A 20,280-nucleotide genomic window follows, 5' to 3' on the forward strand; every position below is an offset into this window, starting at 1 on the left:
AATATCTGGAACAAACTCCCAGAAACCTGCAGGTCCGCTGCAACTCTGACTACTTTTAAATCCAGGCTGAAGACTTTTATTTTTGTCGCTGCTTTTATTTGAACTATTCATATCTTAAACTGCACTGTAACTTTTATCCATGTACTTTTTCTTGTAATGTTTAATTGAACTATTTATATTTTAGACTGCACTGTAACTTTTATCCATGTATTTTTTTCTTAATGTTTATTTGATTATCTTTTCTTTTTTAATGCTTAATGTCTTTCATTTTTTTTTTTTTGTAAAGCACTTTGAATTGCCTTGCGTTGAAAAGTGCTCTATAAATAAACTTGCCTTGCCTTGCCTTGCCTAATATACTGTACATATGCATTCTTAAACATATATGAAATAGCACATGTCCAAGACCAGGACGTACATTTTAAATGTAACCTTTGTAATGGTAATTTGTGAGCATTTTAATGTTATTAACTGACTTTTTTACTTACAGTGTACTATTTTGGTTATAATTACCAAAAATGCATAAAATGTATGATGTTAAGATAAGCATATCTCACAAAAAAAAGGTAGAAATATTTTCTACCTAAGTAAAATTACATTTAGCCGATTTAAAACTACGGTTGGCAATAAGTGGAACCATACTACAACGGCCGAAAAATATTTCCATTAGGAGAAACGTGCTGCAGTTTGAAAATAATAAAAACAGAAATGTGCAAAAACACATGCAAATGAGGAAACATCTTCAACAACTCGAAAACGCATGCACAGCATTTAGGAAACATTCACCAACTTGACGAAACATGTGCAGGGTTTACTAAAACACTGCAGGAAGCACAACTGAAATGGGGACAATAAACATAGCTGTGACTGCTGCGCTTGTTGACGTTCGGGGATTTTAAGTTGGCCAACTGTTGGTGGAAATGTACCTTAAATGTAAGTTTCATCAGCCTATTTTACAACAATGTGATAGCAGTTAGCTACAGTAGCTAGTTGCTTTCATATCCAATAGCAACAAAAGACTTGGAAAAAGTAGGGACAGATCTCTTTTCCCTATCAAGCAAAGTTTTGATGTATATATATTTATTAAGTGCTGAGATACTTTAACTAAGGCACACTACTCGTTGCAGTGTTGTTATTTTAATTAAATCAATGTTTGCAAAGCATGCATTGCTGATGTTGTCATACCAGTTAAAGGAATGGTATGCTCATGACACTCATTTTTTAAAAATTATCATCCGATAAAACAGACCAGTCTCTGCCAGTCTCTCTTTTTTTTTTTTTAATCCGATGACATTATCAGTGATTTTAAACTGATTATATACCGAAATAACATCAACACTGTGGGCGCCGCCATTTCCCGGACGTGACGTAATCCATGCGTTTGGTTTTCGAAGACACGTTGATCTCCATGTTATTTACTGTAGTTTCTCTATTCAAATATGCCTCACTGTATCGCGAAATATTGCCATAATTCGGATAGGAACAATCCACGGAATGCTCGGTTCCATCTGTTGCCAAAAGGTAAGCATAAGAAGTACATTCGGAGGCAGTGGCTAGCGAAATGTGGCCGGCCCGAACCGAGAGATTTACAGGCTCATGTATGCAGCGAACATTTCAAATTTCCGGACGACTACTCTGAGAGTATGATCAAACATAACATGGGATTTAAAGAACAACCATTACTCAATGGAGATGCAGTACCATCGGTCTTTCTGGTGTCATCACCGACCAGGACACCAGTTCGGCCAGTAGAGAAATCGCCCTCTGCAAGTGTGAAGCGACGGAGGAGCAGAAGTAGTGCTCGGAGTAAGAATAAGGTATGTTATAGCGCATTTCCATTGCAGCGGCTAGCCCCGTTTTAACGTCCTTTAGCGTCCAGGCCAGGACAGTTTTTGGTGGCCTTTCCATATAGCGTAGTACCGGCTAGTGTGTATTTCCCCCCAGTTTTTCCGGCCCCATAAAATCGTGATTCTATGGCCAGGGACAACGAAGCTGAGTATGCTAAACTAGAGAGGGAATCGCTAGCAAGGGTGGTACTACATGCATACATATAGTATCTTATATCATCTTCCCATTATACACACATGCATTTCCAAACATTTGGACTACCTATGTTGCAAATGTATTATCTTTTCAATTTACACACGGCATCTATTGCACGTCTGTCCGTCCTGGGAGAGGGATCCCTCCTCTGTTGCTCTCCCTGAGGTTTCTCCCATGTTCCCTTTAAACTGTGGGTTTTCTTCGGAAGTTTTTCCTTGTACGATGTGAGGGTCTAAGGACAGTGGGTGTCGTATTGTCATACTGATATGTATGGATGAATTCCCCCATCCAATCTCTTCACATTGGTCAAAACTTGTTCCTCTGCTGACGAGTCCGAACTGAAATACTCCACCATGTTTCCGTGTGTTGACAAAGTGAACGCATGGATGACGTCACGACCATCACGTGACTACTGAAAATGGCAAACATGGCGGCGGCCAGACGGAATATACAGGTCTTGATAAAAAAGAGCTATAAAATCATTATTTACCGGGGAATATCGCTGATTTCTTCAGGGTATGGTTTAAACATAACGTTTCACTAAATACTGAAGTTTTGATTAATTATCTAATGAGTGGACCATTCCTTTAATGATCCTCAGTATACCAGTCAGGCCCAGTTCAATGGACTCCCCCGACTATTCAAAACCTGCTAAAAATGTCATTGTTGTAAAGGCGACCCCTATCACCGTCAGAGTATTGCAGTACACCACTGCACATCAACAGTTAAGTGCCATTCTCAAGCTTCATTTTACTTCAAAGGGAACAGTCCAGTTATGCAGGCAGTTAAGAGAAAATCAAGAGAAGCCAACAGATAAATATCGTGATAAACACGAGCAACTGCTATCTTTTTTTGTGTGTGTTTCGCACAACATATGGGAAACTGTAAAGAATAAGCAAAGAGTATCTGCAGGAAAGGGATTGGAAGAACCTTTCCATCAACAAACGAGCGTTGACTCAGGGACAAAAGGACAACATAAAGGTAATACACTGTTCATCTGACCACTCATATCAACACCATGTCTTGGTAACAAGAGGCCCAAGACACACAGAGACGCCTGAGGAATATACTATATATTGATTTTTCAGCATAAAAAGACAATAATATTGGCTTTTTAAAATACATTTATCCTTTTTCTTCAATTTGGTATAAATGTTTTAGAACTACAGTTCCAAATATGCTCTGACGGATGTAAACAGGAAGTACAACATTTTACATTTCAGGTTCATATGTGTATGTTGTGCCTCTACTGTGACATGTTTGCATTTAATGTGATTTAATGTGCTCTGTCGCTTGACCATATACAACAGAGCCGGCCAGCTAACCAATCAGAGCAGACTGGGCTCTGGTTTCAGACAGAGGGTGAAAAGAAGCACTGCAGCACAGGCAGTATGAGAAAAATGAAGCTCCTATTGTGCAATCATAGATTATTGTTCCGCACATTACCGCACCAGTTCAATAATACAAATAAAATAATGCTAGTTACATCAACATTCCGCCAAAGGATGCTACACTATCAGATCGTCTAAGCTTCATTAACATAATGGCTATGTCGCTGTGTTTGTGTGTGTGTAGTATTGTGGATAAATGTGTCCGTGAACACATACATACCAAAGGGCAGCTCAAATCGGGTGTCCAGCAGCACTTGGTGAGGAGTTGGGTTGGAAGTTCCACAGATCTCATCCTCCTGCATTAACACTTCAGAGTCAAGCGATGCCCATGTCCCTGGTCCCTCCTGAGAAAGAGACACAGGGAGAAAGAGAGAACAGATACATAAAGGAAGAAAGACACATTCATTGAGGGAAATGAAGGGTGTTTGCTGGCTAAGGAGGGACATTCTTCAAGAAAGTTGAGCAAAGATGAAAAGATGAAAAACTGAAGAAGCAAGGGCCTGGCAGTTCAGACCATGTTAGTACAGAAGTGAGAGTTTACTGTGCTCAAATTTAGGGGGGAAGTAAACACACTGGGGGATGCATTATTTATGAATACATAAGTGCTGCTTGCTCACTTCACTCTCCAGAAAAGAAATGAGTTTTAGAGGCGAGACAAGCTTGCTGTAATGAGTTAGAGTTAGAGAGAGAGCTTTTTTTAAACTTAGCTGACAGGTAAAGATCGTGTTCATTTCTCTGCTACTCTACTTCCTTGTGCTAAGGTACATTGAAGGCAAGCTACAACATATTATTTGAAGAATACTGCAGCAAGAGTGTGAAGCGTATCATATATGATAATATAGGGGTAAATAAGTAAATAAGCTGTGTATACCATGGAAACATGTAGATAAGGGCTAATACTTTAAAATAACCATAATTAATACAGTGCAAATTGCTTTAGTTAATAGTTATTTTACTGTTAACTATTAACTGATAATATTGAAAAAACGATTGTGTACAAGTCCTTATTGATGCTGTAAATATTATCTTTAAATTATGTATTGTAACATAGTTGATAAGAGAATATAACAATGACATTCTGATTGCAACTATTAACAGTTAATTGTTGGACAAGTTATAACATACATATTATATATTATCTTAAGTATGTGTTAATGATTACCAAATGAACATTAAAAATCATACTTTACATAAATAATAGCATTACTTATAATAAGTAAACATTATTTAATTACAATGTCATTGTTTATAAACAGTAACATAACTATTAACTAAAGTTTAATTCATTATCTATTTAATATTTAGTAATGAGGGGCAGTATAAGTGATACCTCTCTGGGTTGGTGAGTTCTCTTTTATATTTGTACTTAGTCCACAGTCTAAGCCTTAAACATATCTGTTACAAAGTTCTTCTGAAGCTAAGAAGCTCAGCATGGATCCACCATCTCAAGAATCATCAAAAGAGGTATAGTGTAATAAAAAGCTGTACTGAAAGGAAGGGTATGTGATACATATGCCGTACGTGCATTACAATTGAACCCTCTTTTCATTGGAAAAGCAATCATAAGAAAACCTTAACAGCTGTCATGAATGATAGGGATAATTACAACAACTTCAATGTTGACATTAACATTAAATAGTCAAAGACATACATGAAACAGGTGCATCAATTGCAAAAGCTGCGTACATGATCCATGAAAAGATGTATTCATACACCTCACATACACTTCACATACCTCCATGGCAAAAACAAACGTAGGTTGCGTAATTTTTTTATGGACCAAACACAATGCGAGCTAACGACATAACAACAAACAAGTTAAAGACTCACAGAAGACAGGACTTAAATACAAGCAGAACAAATCACAAAGACAAAACACTACTGGAGAGGGCAGACAAAAACATAAGCTCATCAGTTGAACAGAATCAAGCATGCGGGAAAACACAAAGACAGGAAATAAAAACAGACATACAGCAACATTGAGGGTGAAAAGCTATTCAAAATAAAACAGGAAACACCAAGCAAGAACATGACTGTTCTGAAAAAAGTGATTTGCTTCGGAGGAACAAGATCTTGTGTCCCACTTATTGAGAATTGGATATTAGAGGCTTTCACACCTCAGTACTTTCCCCACAAAGGTTCATCAGAACTTAGTTCATGAGAACTCTTTAGTTCTCATGAACTAAGTACAGATCGCGTTCACACCGGAATAAGTCCCTGGGGGAGGATTAGGCAAATGAGCCGCTGACGTCACTTCTTCTTCTTCTGCTTTGGGTTTTACTGGCAGGCCGCAAACAACTTCACAGCGTATACTGCCACCCGAAGTCCCCGGCCGGAAGTCCCCGGAGTTGGGAACTGGCTTCTACTGAAGCCTTCAGAGTAAATCGCCAGAATGCCGACATCTCCTCATCTCCCATGTTTTCTTTTGTGTTGCCATAAGTTAGTCTCTCTGCGTTTATGCGCTGGGCTAATGCTAATGCTAATGATGCTAATGCGAGGGATAATAAAATGGCGGCTTCACAAAACTTTTTGGGAGTTTTACGGGCCGTGGTTTGCAATCCGCCCAGCCAATCAGACATAGGAACCTTTTTCTCCCACGAAAGTCCCTGCTCTCTAGCAGGGGGTAAAAGGGGTGTAAAAAAGGTTCTCATTAACACATTTTTGTTCCGGATTTTTTTGGTGTGAACTATATCGGAACTAAAGTGGGAAAAGTACTGCAGTGTGAACGTGCCTATTAACTTTAAGTTATTTGTGTTAAGCTTGTGTGTTTATGGATGAAATAACCAGGGGTTTGTACCTCGTCAGACTGTCGAATGGTGTGCAGCCGTATCAGTGCTGTGCCAATCATTGTGTCCCAGATCAATCCTTTATTCCACAGCTCCACCACCAGACCTGACTCCAGATGATTGATCTCACTGTAGAAACAGAAAAACACATCAACATACAGAGTAAAGGTTAAACATGGAATCTACCTTTCAAGAAGACCCAACACTACTTCATTGATGAAGTTGAAGTTTCTGCAAGTCATGCTATTTTCTTTATTTTTTTTAGTAATGGTAGCTACTGTTTGACAGTTCATGATACCTACCCACATCGTGTGTAGATTCTTTAAAAATAAATCTGTGAAACACGCTTTTTCTGTCAAATGTAGGATTATTTGGATCAATAATTGATATCACGATAATTTATCAATCAATCAATGTTTATTTATATAGCCCAATATCACACATTTTACATTTGTCTCAGTGGACTTCACAGTTTGTACAAAATATCAGTATGACAATACAACACCCTCTGTCCTTAGACCCTCACATCGTACAAGGAAAAACTTCCGGAGAAAACCCACAGTTTTAAAGGGAAAAATGGGAGAAACCTCAGGGAGAGCAACAGAGGAGGGATCTCTCTCCCAGGACGGACAAACGTGCAATAGATGCCGTGTGTAAATTGAAAAGATAATACATTTGCAACATAGGTAGTCCAAATGTTTGGAAATGCATGTGTGTATAATAGGAAGATGAATCCACGAGGATATCCCATCCAGGACCTATGATCCAGGACCACAGCCACGACTCAAGATCCAGGGCTCGCGATGCAGGACACGGGACCACAGGATCATCCATGACTCCGGATCCCAGCGTATATAGACACCAAAAAGAAAGAAATTTGGGGAAGCTGGGTTAATCGGAACATGAGAGTACACAGGTATAGACAGAGAGAAGGAAGAAGTAAGATGTCCCCCGACAAACTAAGCCTATATCAGCAAAACTAGGGGCTGAATCTAATCAGCCCTAACCAGTGGCGGCTGGTGGGGCTGTTGATATAGTGAGTAAAAAACTTTTTTTGGGAGAAATTACCCCTTAAATTAGGACTTCTGGTGATGTAATGGCGCGTTTCCAGTGCAGCACGGAGCTCGCTTTAAGCGTACCGAGCCGTGTGGGGCCCGTTTTTGGTTGCGTTTCCACTTGGCCTAGTACCGGCTAGCGGGTCCTAATTCACAGTTTTTCTGGCCCCATCAAATCGTGGTTCTAGGGCCAGGAACAACCAGGCTGAGTCGGGCTGAGTATGCTAAACTAGAGAGATAATCGCTGGCAAGGGGACTTCTCCTTTCGAAAGGATTGGAGATTAGCTCTTGAACGGAATTGGGCGGGGACTCCACCTGCACATGAAGCCATCCTCATCAACTACTGCCGTACTGCGTCACCCCACCGGATACGAGTCACGAGTGTCCAAACTACTCACAGACTGGACCGAGCGCTGACATTGGCGCCCGGTGATCATCAGATTTGACGACGCTGATTGGCTGAAATTATGTTTCGGCATCATAGTTTACAGATAGCAACAGTGAGCTGCTCGTGGCTGCTGCTGCACTGGTTGAGAGAGAGAGAGGGTAATGATCATAGACTGTATATATAAAGGTAATGACACATGGGCAAGGCCAGGCAGGAAACATTGATTTATCAGTAACTTTAGACATTGTCGTAACACATTTTAAACGAGATTTTATTGTAGATTATACATTTTACTGATACCAATTATATAATATTTACCTTGTTTATTAAAAAATATATATATATATATTTTTTTTTTTAAATATATATATTTTTTTTTTGTATGTGGGAAGAGGTGGGGCGGCGCCCCTAGCACCCCTATGGCCGGCCGCCACTGGCCCTAACTATAAGCTTTATCTAAAAGGAAGGTCTTAAGCGCACTCTTAAAAAACGGATAGGGTGTCTGCCGCCCGAACACAAACTGGAAGCTGATTCCACAAATGTGGAGCTTGATAAGAAAAGGCTCTGGCTCCCATTGTACTTTTAGAGACTCTAGGAACAACCAACAACCCTGCATTCTTGGAACGCAATGCCCTAGTAGGACAGTAGGGTATAATGAGTTCTTTAAGGTAAGATGGCGCCTGCCCATTAAGGGCTTTGTAGGCGAGAAGAAGAATTTTAAATTCTATACTGTGTTCTATAGGGAGCCAGTGTAAGGCAGCCAGAACAGGAGTAATGTGGTCCCTTTTCCTAACTCTGGTTAGTACACAAGCTGCAGCATTTTGAATCAGCTGAAGCGACTTGACTGACTTCTTGGTACACCCTGATAATAAAGAGTTACAATAATCCAGCCTTGAAGTAACAAATGCATGGACTAGTTTCTCTGCATCGTTTTGAGGCAAGATATGCCTGATTTTTGCAATGTTACGTAGATGGAAGTAGGCGGTCCTTGAAATTGATTTTATGTGGGCATTAAAGGATACATCCTGATCAAATATAACACCAAGATTCCTTACAGTCTTACTGGAGGCCAAATTAATGCCATCCATAGTTAGTATATCTTTAGATAATTTGTTCGTAGATTCTTCGGGCCAAGTACAATAACTTCAGTTTTGGTCGTGTTTAACATCAAAAAGTTTAAGGTCATCCACGTTTTTAAGTCCTTGAGGCAGTCTTGAATTTAATTTAGATGATTAATTTCATCAGGCTTGGTTGATAAATATAGTTGAGTATCATCCGCATAACAATGAAAATTTACAGAATGATTCCTTATAATATTGCCTAACGGAAGCATATATAATGTGAACAAAATAGGTCTGAGCACTGAGCCCTGTGGCACTCCATGGCTAACTTTGGTTTGCGTGGAAGATTCATCATTGACACGTACAAACTGAGAGCGTTCAGATAGATAGGACCTAAACCAGCCTAAAGCAGTTCCCTGTATGCCAACTAAGTGCTCTAGTCTTTTCAATACGATATCATGATCGATAGTATCAAATGCAGCACTGAGATCGAGCAAAACAAGAATAGAGACAAGTCCCTTGTCAGAGGCTATTAGAATGTCATTTGTGACTTTAACCAGAGCTATCTCTGTGCTATGTGTTCTAAAGCCAGACTGAAATCTTCAAATAAATCATTGTTTTTTAAGTAATCACACAACTGTTTTGCGACTGCTTTCTCAAGAATTTTTGAGAGGAATGGAAGATTAGATTATTTTTAATTATTAAAAACGATTAACCTTTATTTACTTTGAAAACATCACTTTATTGGAGAAATATTTTTTGAACAGTATGTTTTTAACAGTTGCTTACCGTGAACCGTGAAGAAACCGTGAAAACAAATGTAATTAAAAAAAAAAAAAGCAATGATAAAAAAATTATCGTTTTATTTCGATTACATTGTTTTTGTAATCGTTGCTAGCCATAATCGTAATTGCGATTAACATACGATTAATTGAGCAGCCCTACAATAAATATGCACAAATATGTATTTAGTCTTTAAACTAGGGCTGTCAAAACGATTAAAAAATGTAATCAGATTAATCACAGCGTAAAAATTCATTAATCATGATTAATCACTATATCCAAAATATGCCATTTCTTTATGTATATTGTTGTGGGAATGGAAAGATAAATGAAAGAAGGCGGATGTATCCATTTAACATGTATGTTTATTATAACATTTTTCTGTGTGTCAAAATGAAAGACAGCCCACACACCTATCATTCATCAAACCGTGGGGTCTTATTTCATTACGTGTTGATTTCTATCAACAGGGGGGGGGGGGGGGGGCTTGTGGAGTACTTTGTGACCACAGAGCGTGAACGTTGTGATCAGCTGTTTTAGCGCAGTTCTCCAGTGAAGGGAGAAGTCTCCCTCCGCAGCCGGTTGGCGTAGTTTTGGCACAATTCCGTTGTACAGACCGACGTTAACAGCAGCCCTGTCTGTGCACACGGAGACTGACTTCACAAGTACGTCGGTACGCAAATGCGCTTTGTGACACAAGTGACAGTACACATTTCAGATTACGCACATAACCTGCGTACCAGTTATGTGCATCCCTGTACTACAGCAAAAGTATTCTCCGTCGGGACTTCCTACAACAACACCACGCCGTTATCTTGATTCTGGCCCATTCCCAAACCGCCCCCTACACCCTACCCCTCCGTTTGCGCATTCACGCGGGGGTCCGCCATATTGAGGGCTGTTCCAAAGCAATAGAGGCTTCTCAATACTCAAATTTCCCCTTCGTCCTCCGGTAGTGACCCGGAAATTAATTTCAGCGCGCCATTTTGAAGGACGTCTCATTTCTCTAAATGCACACCGAGGACCGAGGATCGAGCGTCGAGGAGGCTCTCTGGAGGAGCTATAACCGAGGATACACTGATGGTTCCTCCACGGCTCCTCCGCGGATGCATTTCCGGAACGGTGGAGGCGTGACGCACGGCCGGATTTATCTCAGCCAATGACAGCTCTGCATGCATCCCCTGGATATTATTTTAGAACCTGCTCTCATCGCAACGCGATGTTTACAGTGATAACAGCTGTGAGGTGCAGAAAGCAGAGCAGTGTATAACATATATTCACTCAGTATAACAGGCATACATTATTCTCTTTATTTGTAGATATCTACAAACAAATAGTCGATATTTTTCTAAGACCATTTAGTGCTTCACATAATAAAATACACAACAGCTGTGGCCTGATTATGCTTTAGGAGCTGTAGGTGTGTGTGGTACAGTGTGTAGGTGCGTGTTGTACAGTGTGTAGGTGTGTGTTGTACAGTGTGTAGGTGTGTGTTGTACAGTGCGCAGATGCGGTGGACAGACAGGTCTCAGTTGGTTTGGTGTCCTCTGCTTACTTTATACAAATACAACTTTTGGCCCGTAATTTCAATTCCCCATTTCGGCGACCAGAGAGAGGGGGGGGGGTATATCCAGTCTCTGATTGTGTTACATTATTATGAGAGTGCTCTCATACTTTAAATTGCATATATTTATAAAATATATTTGTGTGTGTGTGTTAATAAAACAAAAGTAATGTCAAAGCTTTAACGCTTTTTTTTGGTGTTCAGAAAAATGAACCGTATGAATCTGTAGCCTGTTATTGTTTTATTAAACCGCACTCTCAATGAATTCAAAGTAAATATGTGGGGAACAATGTTCAGCTGATCTAACAGAGATTATAAAATATGACAAAACACTGACAGCTGATGCAGCTGTTGCCACGTGATAATGAACGGACGTCGCTTTAATATGACCGCTCAGAGGAGAGGAGTTCTCATTCTTTAAACGGCTGCTGTTTCCCCTCTTTCCTCGGTTCCCCTCCTCGGTCCTCCGCTCGCATCTCCTGTGGGCGGGACTAAGTCTCGAGGAGGGGAGTTGAGGAGGGGAAATTTAAGAATTGAGAAGCTTCTTATGAGTGTGGAGGGGGAGTGGGCTATCAAGCCCTCAAACATGGGCCCTTTCTCATTTCATCAAATCCCCCTCCTCGACTCCTCGACTCCTCGGTCCTCCGGTAGTGACCCGGAAATGAATTTTAGCGCGCCATGTTGAAGGACATCTCATTTCTCTAAATGCACTTCGAGGACCGAGGACCGAGCGTCGAGGAGGCTCTCTGGAGGAGGCTCTCTGGAGGAGCTATAACCGAGGATACACTGATGGGTCTTCCACGGCTCCTTCATGGATGCATTTCCGGCAACAGAGATGTTTCAAAGAGTCGTGACGCACGGCCGGACTTATCTCAGCCAATGACAGCTCTGCATGCATCCCCTGGATATTATTTTATTAACTGCTTTCATCGCGAGCGATGTTTACAGTGAGAACAGCTGTGAGGTCCGTGCAGAAAGCAGAGCAGTGTGTATATATATATCACTCAGTATAACAGGCCTACATTACTCTCTGTATTTGCTGTAGTTTAGTAGATATCTACAAACAAAGAGTCGATATTTTTCTAAAACCATTTAGTGCTTCACAATAAAATACACAACGGCTGTAGCCTGTTTTAGGAGCTGTATGTGCGTGTGTGTGTGGTGTAGGTGTGTGTGGTACAGTGTGTGCATAGATGCAGCGGACAGACAGGTCTCAGTTGGTTTGGTGTCCTCTGCTTACTTTTAATACTTGTAAATAAAACTTTTGGCCCGTAATTTATTTCCCTCATTGTAGCGACCAGAGGGGAGAGGGGGGGGGGGGGGATATATCCAGTCTCTGATGGATTCAGATACAGTAAAAGCAGAACAATAAAGCCACTTTATTAAAGTTTTAATGATTCATATAATGCTTTTTACACACAATCCCCTCCTATATCCTATACTGCTTGGATTTATATATAATAATTCTAAAACTTCCTTCTTCTTCTTCCGAACTACCCAGTGGTGGAATGTAACAAATTACATTTACTCATGTATTGTCGTTAATAAGTACTATTTTACATCTTAACTTGAATATTTCCATGAAATGCTACACTTTTACTTCACTACATTTTAGAGCAGGGGTCTCCAACCTTTCTTCATCTGAGAACTACTTTGAAAAAATGAAGTGGCCAAGAGCTCCTTGCATCGCATCGCTTACATTTATGCACATGAGCCCTCTTCAGTTGAATTAAGCTACTTTTGTACACGTGTGAAATTCAATACCCAAGCTTATCAAAAATCTTAACTTCACATCAAGGTCCAAGAAAACGAAAATGTCTCACATATATTATTATTATGGCCCACATAGTACATCACTGAACATTCACATACATGTCCTTAATCACTACCTGACACGCATCTTATGGCACATGTGTAAATAAGTGCATTCACTCTTTTTCACAGTCAGTGAGATGAATGCACTGCATGGAGGTCCACCATAGAGGTGTATGCCGGAGTGTACCCACTTGAGGTTCACTCTAATAGAGTCATTTAAATGTTCAGTCAGTCTTGTTCTGTATTTAGATTTCAGGACATTCATGTCAGAAAAAGCTGCTTCACAAAGGTCTGTAGAACAGAACCAGAATAAGCAGACATGTTCAGTGCTGCTTGGTGGATGATCTTATAGTTTTCTGGGTCTACAAGGCTCCAGAAATGTTGCTGAGTTTTGCTGAGACTTAAGCTGAACATGATTTTGGAGATTATAACCTCCATCTCCATCTCCACAGGATTGACACTGAACAGTTTCAGCCATCTTTTTTCTTCTTTTTCTTCTTTTTCTTCGACATGACATGAAATTATAAACCCTAACAAATCAATTGTATAGGTCTAGCCTCCCTATATCTGTGTGAAAATTGTTCCATCCTCAGAAAACTAAATACTAATACTCCTGCAGTCTAGCTGCAGCTTCGAGCTAACGGTCTTCTGTTAAAAAAAGGATACTGAATGTCCTGAATGTGGCATCACACACATGACTTAAGTCACAACAGGAGTAATTTACAAACGGCATATAAAAACAAAAATAGTGCATGTGGGTGCACACTTACATTCTCTGTCTTACTGTTACATAAATCCCATGAATGTATGAGATTAAGTTAGCTTCATCATATCTCAATCAGTGATTAAGTGAATAATAAAGTTTCTTATCAGGTCACTCTCAGCCTGTCACTCATTATGTCAGGGGGGCGGGGTTTGGAGGAACACAGGAGACGGTGATCGCGGAGCTTTCCTCCTGCCTTCACAAACTTTACACACACGTATTTATCAACTGAAAATAGCAAGAGGACATTCATACTCTCGCATCCAAGACTTGATTAAATCCAGCCAAAAACCTGACATGACGATAACGAGTGTTTACAAATTTAAAAAAAATCCCTGTGTCTCTGTGCCGCTGTCACGTCTGTTCCTTGATCTTGCGTCACCGACCAATTTGATATTCGTGTCACAGGAAAACATTCAAAACAAAAAAACGTTATCGTCCAGGCCGCGGCCGAAAAATCAAGAAGCACGTTACTACGCTATAATCGATAATCGAGCGGCTAGCTACTGAAAAGCTGCCCACGAGCTACCTATCGACGTGTTGGAGACCCCTGTGTTAGAGGCATGACATGTCATTTTTACTCTACTACATTTAATAAACACTCATAGTTACAAGCTTTTGTGTATATGAAAACACAAGTGATGAAATACGTTAATTTAAATATACGCAGTATTTTAAAAAGTAGGCTATCTTAAAATGGCTCACATTACAACTACAACATCAAAATGATTTGACAAGTATGTTCTATTGATAACATTTTTGGTATTTTATTCTATAACACAATTCTGCACACTGTGTATTTGATACACAAAGTACACTTTACTGTAATACTTCCTTACTACTACTTTAACAGTTTCAATTCACGATTTTAAATTGGAATAGAGTATTTCAGGTCCAAAGTAAATCTGCTTTTTCCACCACTGCAAATACCTACATACCTCTGGGGAAGAAAAAGGAAAGCCAGTCCTAGCTTTTTTCAGTAGATCTTCCTTTAAGACTCTGGACTTGAACATCTCTAATTGTTATGTAATCTAAAACATATGGACAGGAAAAATACTTTTTAATGCAAAGCAAAATGTTTATCTGTAGACCTACCTCGTCATGTATCCCGCATGGTATTGATCCGATCCAGTTTACTGGTCCAGTACTGAGCTTCGTCTTCTGGGATATCTAGACCGATTGGATGGAAGTGTTAAAAAAAAGTCCGGAGAATATTAGGAGGAGAGTGCAAGAGGGTAAATGGAGGAATAACAGACACAAGGGATGGAAGGATAGGTGAAGGGAGGTAGGTGGGATAAAAGACAAAGGTAAATAATGGAGGAAGAAGAAAGTGCGAAACATAGAAGGTCAGGCAGAGAGAGGAGCACAGGCACTGTGACTCCACCCTTCCCTCAGTCCCACCCTGTCGTATCCAGCTGCACTGCTTATGTTGTCCCATGTTATATTCATGTGTGTTTAATAGCGTATGAGGAGGTTTACTTTTGGAGGACCAGAAATAGAATGAACATCCACCTCAGGGCCTCACGGGTGCTCCCCAAAGCCACAGAAAGGCAAGAAGCTGGGGCTAAAGAGGAGATACAGTTAAGAATAGGGGAAGATGTAAAAGCCTGGCTATGGTCTCAGCCATGTTACACTACATTACATCACATTTACTAGTTAGACGCTTTTATCCAAAGCGACTTACATACTCAATACTGTGGGCAATACCCACAGCAAAGTGTCTTGCTCAGGGACACAACGACATGCTGACTGCAGTGGGGTTTGAACACCCCTAACGCACTAACCACTGCACCACAGCCCCCCCGCCCATGTTCCCATGCAAAACACAGCTAGCCAGTGTCAAATGTTTAAATACGTAACCACAGCATATTACTGGACCGACTGGAAAACTGGGTGGGACTTTCGGAAACAGTTCTAAATTGGTTTAAATCCTACTTAAAGGGACAGAAACAAACTTTGTTTCTATCGGTAAATACACATCTGAGTTGACAAATATGACATGTGGGGTTCCTCAAGGCTCCATCTTGGGGCCTCTTCTCTTTAACATCTACATGCTACCACTGGCTCAGATAATGAAGAACAACAAAATAAGTTACCATAGCTATGCAGATGACACACAAATGTACGTAACAATTTCACCAGGAGACTATGCTCCAATTCAAACACTGAGTAAGTGCATTGACAACTCAATGACTGGATGTGTCAGAACTTTCTCCAATTAAACAAAGATAAAACTGAGGTAATGGTTTGGAGCCAAGGCAGAACGTTTAAAAGTTAGCGCTGAGCTTCAGTGTGCAATGTTCAAACCAACAGATAAAGCCAGAAAATCTAGGTGTAGTCATGGACTCTGACCTGAGTTTCAACAGTCACATTAAAACAGTTACTAAATCAGCCTACTATCACCTAAAGAACATATCTAGGATTAAAAGACTAATGTCACAGCAGGATTTGGAAAAACTTGTCCATGCCTTTATCTTCAGTAGACTCGACTACTGCAATGGTGTCTTCACAGGTCTCACTAAAAAATCTATTAGAAAGCTGCAGCTGATTCAGAACGCCGCTGCTCGAGTCCTCACTAACACTAAGAAAGTGGATCACATCACTCCTGTTCTGAAGTCTTTACACTGGCTTCCTGTGTGTCAAAGAATAGATTTCAAAATACTGCTGCTGGTTTATAAAGCACTGAATGGTTTAGGCCCAAAATACATTTCTGACCTCCTGCTAAACTATGAACCATCCAGATCTCTCAGGTCTTCAGGGACTGGTCAGCTTTCTGTCCCCAGAGTCAGAACTAAACATGGTAAAGCAGCGTTCAATTATTATGCTCCAAATATCTGGAACAAACTCCCAGAAACCTGCAGGTCCGCTGCAACTCTGACTACTTTTAAATCCAGGCTGAAGACTTTTATTTTTGTCGCTGCTTTTATTTGAACTATTCATATCTTAAACTGCACTGTAACTTTTATCCATGTACTTTTTCTTGTAATGTTTAATTGAACTATTTATATTTTAGACTGCACTGTAACTTTTATCCATGTATTTTTTTCTTAATGTTTATTTGATTATCTTTTCTTTTTTAATGCTTAATGTCTTTCATTTTTTTTTTTTTGTAAAGCACTTTGAATTGCCTTGCGTTGAAAAGTGCTCTATAAATAAACTTGCCTTGCCTTGCCTTGCCTAATATACTGTACATATGCATTCTTAAACATATATGAAATAGCACATGTCCAAGACCAGGACGTACATTTTAAATGTAACCTTTGTAATGGTAATTTGTGAGCATTTTAATGTTATTAACTGACTTTTTTTACTTACAGTGTACTATTTTGGTTATAATTACCAAAAATGCATAAAATGTATGATGTTAAGATAAGCATATCTCACAAAAAAAAAGGTAGAAATATTTTCTACCTAAGTAAAATTACATTTAGCCGATTTAAAACTACGGTTGGCAATAAGTGGAACCATACTACAACGGCCGAAAAATATTTCCATTAGGAGAAACGTGCTGCAGTTTGAAAATAATAAAAACAGAAATGTGCAAAAACACATGCAAATGAGGAAACATCTTCAACAACTCGAAAACGCATGCACAGCATTTAGGAAACATTCACCAACTTGACGAAACATGTGCAGGGTTTACTAAAACACTGCAGGAAGCACAACTGAAATGGGGACAATAAACATAGCTGTGACTGCTGCGCTTGTTGACGTTCGGGGATTTTAAGTTGGCCAACTGTTGGTGGAAATGTACCTTAAATGTAAGTTTCATCAGCCTATTTTACAACAATGTGATAGCAGTTAGCTACAGTAGCTAGTTGCTTTCATATCCAATAGCAACAAAAGACTTGGAAAAAGTAGGGACAGATCTCTTTTCCCTATCAAGCAAAGTTTTGATGTATATATATTTATTAAGTGCTGAGATACTTTAACTAAGGCACACTACTCGTTGCAGTGTTGTTATTTTAATTAAATCAATGTTTGCAAAGCATGCATTGCTGATGTTGTCATACCAGTTAAAGGAATGGTATGCTCATGACACTCATTTTTTAAAAATTATCATCCGATAAAACAGACCAGTCTCTGCCAGTCTCTCTTTTTTTTTTTTAATCCGATGACATTATCAGTGATTTTAAACTGATTATATACCGAAATAACATCAACACTGTGGGCGCCGCCATTTCCCGGACGTGACGTAATCCATGCGTTTGGTTTTCGAAGACACGTTGATCTCCATGTTATTTACTGTAGTTTCTCTATTCAAATATGCCTCACTGTATCGCGGAAATATTGCCATAATTCGGATAGGAACATCCACGGAATGCTCGGTTCCATCTGTTGCCAAAAGGTAAGCATAAGAAGTACATTCGGAGGCAGTGGCTAGCGAAATGTGGCCGGCCCGAACCGAGAGATTTACAGGCTCATGTATGCAGCGAACATTTCAAATTTCCGGACGACTACTCTGAGAGTATGATCAAACATAACATGGGATTTAAAGAACAACCATTACTCAATGGAGATGCAGTACCATCGGTCTTTCTGGTGTCATCACCGACCAGGACACCAGTTCGGCCAGTAGAGAAATCGCCCTCTGCAAGTGTGAAGCGACGGAGGAGCAGAAGTAGTGCTCGGAGTAAGAATAAGGTATGTTATAGCGCATTTCCATTGCAGCGGCTAGCCCCGTTTTAACGTCCTTTAGCGTCCAGGCCAGGACAGTTTTTGGTGGCCTTTCCATATAGCGTAGTACCGGCTAGTGTGTATTTCCCCCCAGTTTTTTCCGGCCCCATAAAATCGTGATTCTATGGCCAGGGACAACGAAGCTGAGTATGCTAAACTAGAGAGGGAATCGCTAGCAAGGGTGGTACTACATGCATACATATAGTATCTTATATCATCTTCCCATTATACACACATGCATTTCCAAACATTTGGACTACCTATGTTGCAAATGTATTATCTTTTCAATTTACACACGGCATCTATTGCACGTCTGTCCGTCCTGGGAGAGGGATCCCTCCTCTGTTGCTCTCCCTGAGGTTTCTCCCATGTTCCCTTTAACTGTGGGTTTTCTTCGGAAGTTTTTCCTTGTACGATGTGAGGGTCTAAGGACAGTGGGTGTCGTATTGTCATACTGATATGTATGGATGAATTCCCCCATCCAATCTCTTCACATTGGTCAAAACTTGTTCCTCTGCTGACGAGTCCGAACTGAAATACTCCACCATGTTTCCGTGTGTTGACAAAGTGAACGCATGGATGACGTCACGACCATCACGTGACTACTGAAAATGGCAAACATGGCGGCGGCCAGACGGAATATACAGGTCTTGATAAAAAAGAGCTATAAAATCATTATTTACCGGGGAATATCGCTGATTTCTTCAGGGTATGGTTTAAACATAACGTTTCACTAAATACTGAAGTTTTGATTAATTATCTAATGAGTGGACCATTCCTTTAATGATCCTCAGTATACCAGTCAGGCCCAGTTCAATGGACTCCCCCGACTATTCAAAACCTGCTAAAAATGTCATTGTTGTAAAGGCGACCCCTATCACCGTCAGAGTATTGCAGTACACCACTGCACATCAACAGTTAAGTGCCATTCTCAAGCTTCATTTTACTTCAAAGGGAACAGTCCAGTTATGCAGGCAGTTAAGAGAAAATCAAGAGAAGCCAACAGATAAATATCGTGATAAACACGAGCAACTGCTATCTTTTTTTGTGTGTGTTTCGCACAACATATGGGAAACTGTAAAGAATAAGCAAAGAGTATCTGCAGGAAAGGATTGGAAGAACCTTTCCATCAACAAACGAGCGTTGACTCAGGGACAAAAGGACAACATAAAGGTAATACACTGTTCATCTGACCACTCATATCAACACCATGTCTTGGTAACAAGAGGCCCAAGACACACAGAGACGCCTGAGGAATATACTATATATTGATTTTTCAGCATAAAAAGACAATAATATTGGCTTTTTAAAATACATTTATCCTTTTTCTTCAATTTGGTATAAATGTTTTAGAACTACAGTTCCAAATATGCTCTGACGGATGTAAACAGGAAGTACAACATTTTACATTTCAGGTTCATATGTGTATGTTGTGCCTCTACTGTGACATGTTTGCATTTAATGTGATTTAATGTGCTCTGTCGCTTGACCATATACAACAGAGCCGGCCAGCTAACCAATCAGAGCAGACTGGGCTCTGGTTTCAGACAGAGGGTGAAAAGAAGCACTGCAGCACAGGCAGTATGAGAAAAATGAAGCTCCTATTGTGCAATCATAGATTATTGTTCCGCACATTACCGCACCAGTTCAATAATACAAATAAAATAATGCTAGTTACATCAACATTCCGCCAAAGGATGCTACACTATCAGATCGTCTAAGCTTCATTAACATAATGGCTATGTCGCTGTGTTTGTGTGTGTGTAGTATTGTGGATAAATGTGTCCGTGAACACATACATACCAAGGGCAGCTCAAATCGGGTGTCCAGCAGCACTTGGTGAGGAGTTGGGTTGGAAGTTCCACAGATCTCATCCTCCTGCATTAACACTTCAGAGTCAAGCGATGCCCATGTCCCTGGTCCCTCCTGAGAAAGAGACACAGGGAGAAAGAGAGAA

The 20,280-nt window shown here is 40.1% G+C and overlaps 2 protein-coding genes across 2 annotated transcripts in view; both read right to left on the reverse strand.

Moving 5' to 3' along the window:
- Nucleotides 1-6,459, reverse strand: part of LOC117452310 (protein unc-13 homolog B) — a 146,620-nt gene extending 140,161 nt beyond the window's left edge. The window contains 3 exon segments of the mRNA XM_071204287.1: nt 3,652-3,775; nt 6,229-6,346; nt 6,404-6,459. Coding sequence (XP_071060388.1) covers nt 3,652-3,775; nt 6,229-6,346; nt 6,404-6,459 — 298 coding nt within the window.
- Nucleotides 6,460-7,750: 1,291 nt separating this feature from the next.
- The window catches only part of LOC117452197 (protein unc-13 homolog B-like), a 101,687-nt gene continuing 89,157 nt past the window's right edge, over nt 7,751-20,280 (reverse strand). Inside the window, exons 5-6 of the mRNA XM_071204288.1 lie at nt 20,127-20,249; nt 7,751-7,798 (exon numbers count right to left, since the gene is read on the reverse strand). Coding sequence (XP_071060389.1) covers nt 7,751-7,798; nt 20,127-20,249 — 171 coding nt within the window. The remainder of the gene's footprint in view (nt 7,799-20,126; nt 20,250-20,280) is intronic.

The sequence above is a fragment of the Pseudochaenichthys georgianus genome, chromosome 9 (assembly GCF_902827115.2).
Source record: "Pseudochaenichthys georgianus chromosome 9, fPseGeo1.2, whole genome shotgun sequence".
NCBI lineage: Eukaryota > Metazoa > Chordata > Actinopteri > Perciformes > Channichthyidae > Pseudochaenichthys > Pseudochaenichthys georgianus.